The sequence below is a fragment of the Tupaia chinensis genome, unplaced genomic scaffold (genome assembly GCF_000334495.1).
Source record: "Tupaia chinensis unplaced genomic scaffold, TupChi_1.0 Scaffold147500_2, whole genome shotgun sequence".
Classification (NCBI taxonomy): Eukaryota; Metazoa; Chordata; class Mammalia; order Scandentia; family Tupaiidae; genus Tupaia; species Tupaia belangeri.
Genome location: NW_006207352.1, coordinates 77,439 through 80,782, shown reverse-complemented (window position 1 = coordinate 80,782; position 3,344 = coordinate 77,439). Strand labels below are relative to the sequence as shown.

At 69.2% G+C, this 3,344-nt stretch overlaps 1 protein-coding gene across 1 annotated transcript in view; it reads right to left on the bottom strand.

The window, feature by feature from the left end:
- The window catches only part of PLXNA1 (plexin A1), a 38,442-nt gene that overhangs the window by 33,779 nt on the left and 1,319 nt on the right, over window positions 1-3,344 (bottom strand). The window contains 2 exon segments of the mRNA XM_027768809.1: window positions 421-603; window positions 2,582-3,344. The exon segment at window positions 2,582-3,344 is cut by the window's right edge and continues 393 nt beyond it. Coding sequence (XP_027624610.1) covers window positions 421-603; window positions 2,582-3,344 — 946 coding nt within the window.

Below are 3,344 nucleotides of genomic sequence, written 5' to 3'. Positions count from 1 at the left end.
GCCAGATGAGCCCCCCGGGGCGCCCCTTGCCCAGCGGCTGAGGGGGCAGCCCTGCTACAGGCGGGAGAGGCTGTGCCCTTGCCCTGCCCTTGGCCTCCTGCCTCGTGCGGGGCAGCGGGCGGCCTCCACCAAGAAGAGTGCTACTTCAGCAACACCGGATCCCCGGGGCCAGCAGAGGTCACCCCCAGTCCTTGCGGCGCCCGCAGGTGCCTCAGTGTCCCTGGGCCCCGGCTCCAGCGCAGGCAGGTGGGGGACCGTCCTCGCTTAGTGGGACAAGGGGGCAGTGCAGGGTCCTTCTCTGGCCCTGGCTGGCCTCAGACCCAGCCCACTGCCCAGGGACGGTCCCGAGCTCAGCTTTGGCTCAGTGATGCCCTGCTGCGGCCCTACCCCGGGCCCCGCCGTCCCCTGACCCGGCCTGACCTTGCGGATGCGGCCGCTGCGCGTGCCGGCAAACACCACGGTGCGGCCCCGGTAGTCGTAGGCGGCCACGGCGGTCAGCCCGTCATCCTTGTCCACGAACAGGGGCATGCCCTCGATGGTGACCGTGCCCCCCAGCGGCTGGTTGAAGTCCTGCCCGCAAAAGTCGTCGTCGATCTGCAGGGGCTGTGGGAGGGCCGGGTGAGGCAGGGCTACAGCCACGCCTTCCTTGGGCTGGGCTGAGGGTTGGGGCTCGGGGTCCTCGGCAGGCCGGCCCAGCCAGAGCGGCGGACAGGGGCCCCGCACGTTGGCAGACTCTGATGTTTCGCATGGCTGCCCCGGGCCGCCGCTCCTGCGCCTGCCAACACCGTCTCGGACCCCAGAGGAGGTGTGGGGTGGGGGACCCGAGACTGGGGACCTAAGAACCAGCGCGGGTGGGTGAAGCCAGAGCAAGGTCCTCTCCAGAAAGACTAGCAAAGGGTGGCCACCACAGGCGCCGCTGAGACAGGGTTTGGCCAGGAGGGGCCGGCAGAGCACTGAGGGGTGGAGGGAGGGGCGGGCAGAACAGAGAGGAAGCAATCGATGGTGTGAGGTTCCAGACAGGGGACCACAGCACGGGCCAGCGTGGGGGCTGCTCCACGGGGAGGCTCAGGGCACGGACAGAGGCAGAGCAGAGGGGAAGCAGCAGGGCAGACAGGGCGGGGGCAGGGCAGGGGAGAGGGGTAATGGCAGGGCAGACGGAGCAAGGGTAGGGCAGAGGCAGGGATAGGGCAGAGGAGCAAGGGTTGGGTAGAAGAGCAGGCCAGAGGCAGGGGCAGGGCAGAGGCAGGGGGAAGAAAGCACAGCTGGGTCTTGCTCCCGCAGCCTCCAAGGGAGAGGCTGCTAAGGTGGGAGGCCAGGGGAGGCCAGGGGAGGCCAGGGGAGGCCAGGGGAGGCCAGGGGAGGCCAGGGGAGGCCAGGGGAGGCCAGGGGAGGCCAGGGGAGGCCAGGGGAGGCCAGGGGAGGCCAGGCCAGGGCTAGAAGCTACTCGGGAACTGTCCCCTGGAAGGACGGGCCAGCCCAGCTGCGGGGACGGGGCAAGCAGAGCCCAGTGTGGCCGGGAGGAGGCCCTGCCCGCCTGTCTCTCTGTCCGTGCAGACGTGCCTCCGTGGAGCTGCGAGGGGAGGCAGCAATCACACTGGAGATGCACGCAGGGCCCCACAGGGATAGCCGGTGTACAGTGGCCCACACGCCACCAGCACGGTGGTCACACAGCTCTCCACGACACTGGGCCACAAGGGCATGGCCGTGTGCAGGAGCGTGCTCTGGGATGACTGAGGCCAGGGTGGGCCCTGCTGGGGTGTCCCCCACGTAAGAGATACACCTTGGCGAGGGCTGGATGAGCGCAGAGAGGCGGACCCACACGGAGGCCCCACGCTTACATCGGAGCCCCCAAGGGTCTAGGCACTCGGACCTGCGACCCAGACAGGCAGAAGCTGGGGTAGGTGGTGGCACCGGACCCTGAGGGCCGCCCCTCTGTCTCTGCTGCTCACACAGGAGATGGGCAAATGAATGTGCCATGGGTTCAAAACCCCAATGGGTTGGTGAGGAGCCAGCCAGAGGTGCTGCGGGGATGCACAGTGGGCACACCGGCCCCACTCTCCCCTGGAGACACGCCAGGGTGCGCAGTGTAGCGAGGCTGCAGCAGGCCCCCCCGGCCTGGGGCAGCAGGGGCAGAAGGCTGGGCGCCAGGGCCTGGGGCAGGTGAGGTCCTGAATCCCCCACTGCCCTGGTATACATCCGCGCCGAGACCGGGTCTTCCTCGGTGAGTGTGGCTCCTACCACCCGGGAGCGCCAACAGTCGCACCATGACGCAGCTGGCTGGGGCCCGCCCATCAGTGCCCAGGGACGGGGCTCACCCTGGAGGGCAGGAGCAAGGCCACAGGCCCGGGGGGCAGGCGCACGGAGCGGGGACGAGTGCTCCCCAGGGACGGGGACAGAGCCCACCCGGGGTCTCTTACTGGTTATGAGACACCAGGACCGTCGCTGGGCCTCTGTGAGCCCGGGGCCCCACCTGTCAAGGGCAGAGGGGGCTGGTGCCCAGTGCCCTACAGGGCTGGAGCGTCCATGCCCCACGCTGGGACGCCCGGCAGGGGCCGCGGCCCGCCCACGAGCGCCGGCTCACCGAGTTGATGCAGCCCAGCTCCTTGTTGAGCAGCCAGGGCAGCGAGAGCTTGCCCTCGCCGCGGTAGCAGGACTGGATGCGCTCCTTGATCTTCTCCTTGACAGCCCCGAGCGTGAAGAGGCACAGCGCCGACTCCTTGGGCGGCTTCACGCGGTTCTTCTGGCCCTGTGCGAACACGGTGAACAGCACGTCCTCGTCCTCGGCCAGGCCCAGCTGGCGGGCCAGGGCGCGGCCGGGCCGGCTCAGGTAGGCGTCCTGCACCAGGCGGTACTCCACGCCCGCCTGCTCGCAGCCGATGGGGAACTCCACGTACGAGTAGAACTTGGGGTCGTCCACGCACAGCCGCACGATCTTGGAGGTGAAGAAGTGCTCGCCGGCGGCGTCGGGCGAGGTCAGCTGCGTGTCCAGCTGCAGCGTGAGGTAGTACACGAACTGCTCGCTGCGGAAGCTGTACACGTAGTAGATGTCGAAGGCCGGGAACTTGGACAGCGTGTCCGACGGGATCTTGAGCTGCGACGACACGAACTCGTCCTGGTACACGAAGCCGAACATGTCGGCGTCCTCCTCGTTGGCCATGAGCCGGCGGCTGGACAGCGTGGGGAAGTACTCGGACTTGCCGTCGATGGGCGTGCCCACGAACAGCTTGGCCGGGGCCTGGCCCGGCGGCCCGGCGATGAGCACGCCGGCCATGCGGCCCGCCTCGCGCACGCTCGACAGGTAGTGCTCCTTGCGGTGGTGCGGCTCGCCCAGCTTGAACAGGTCG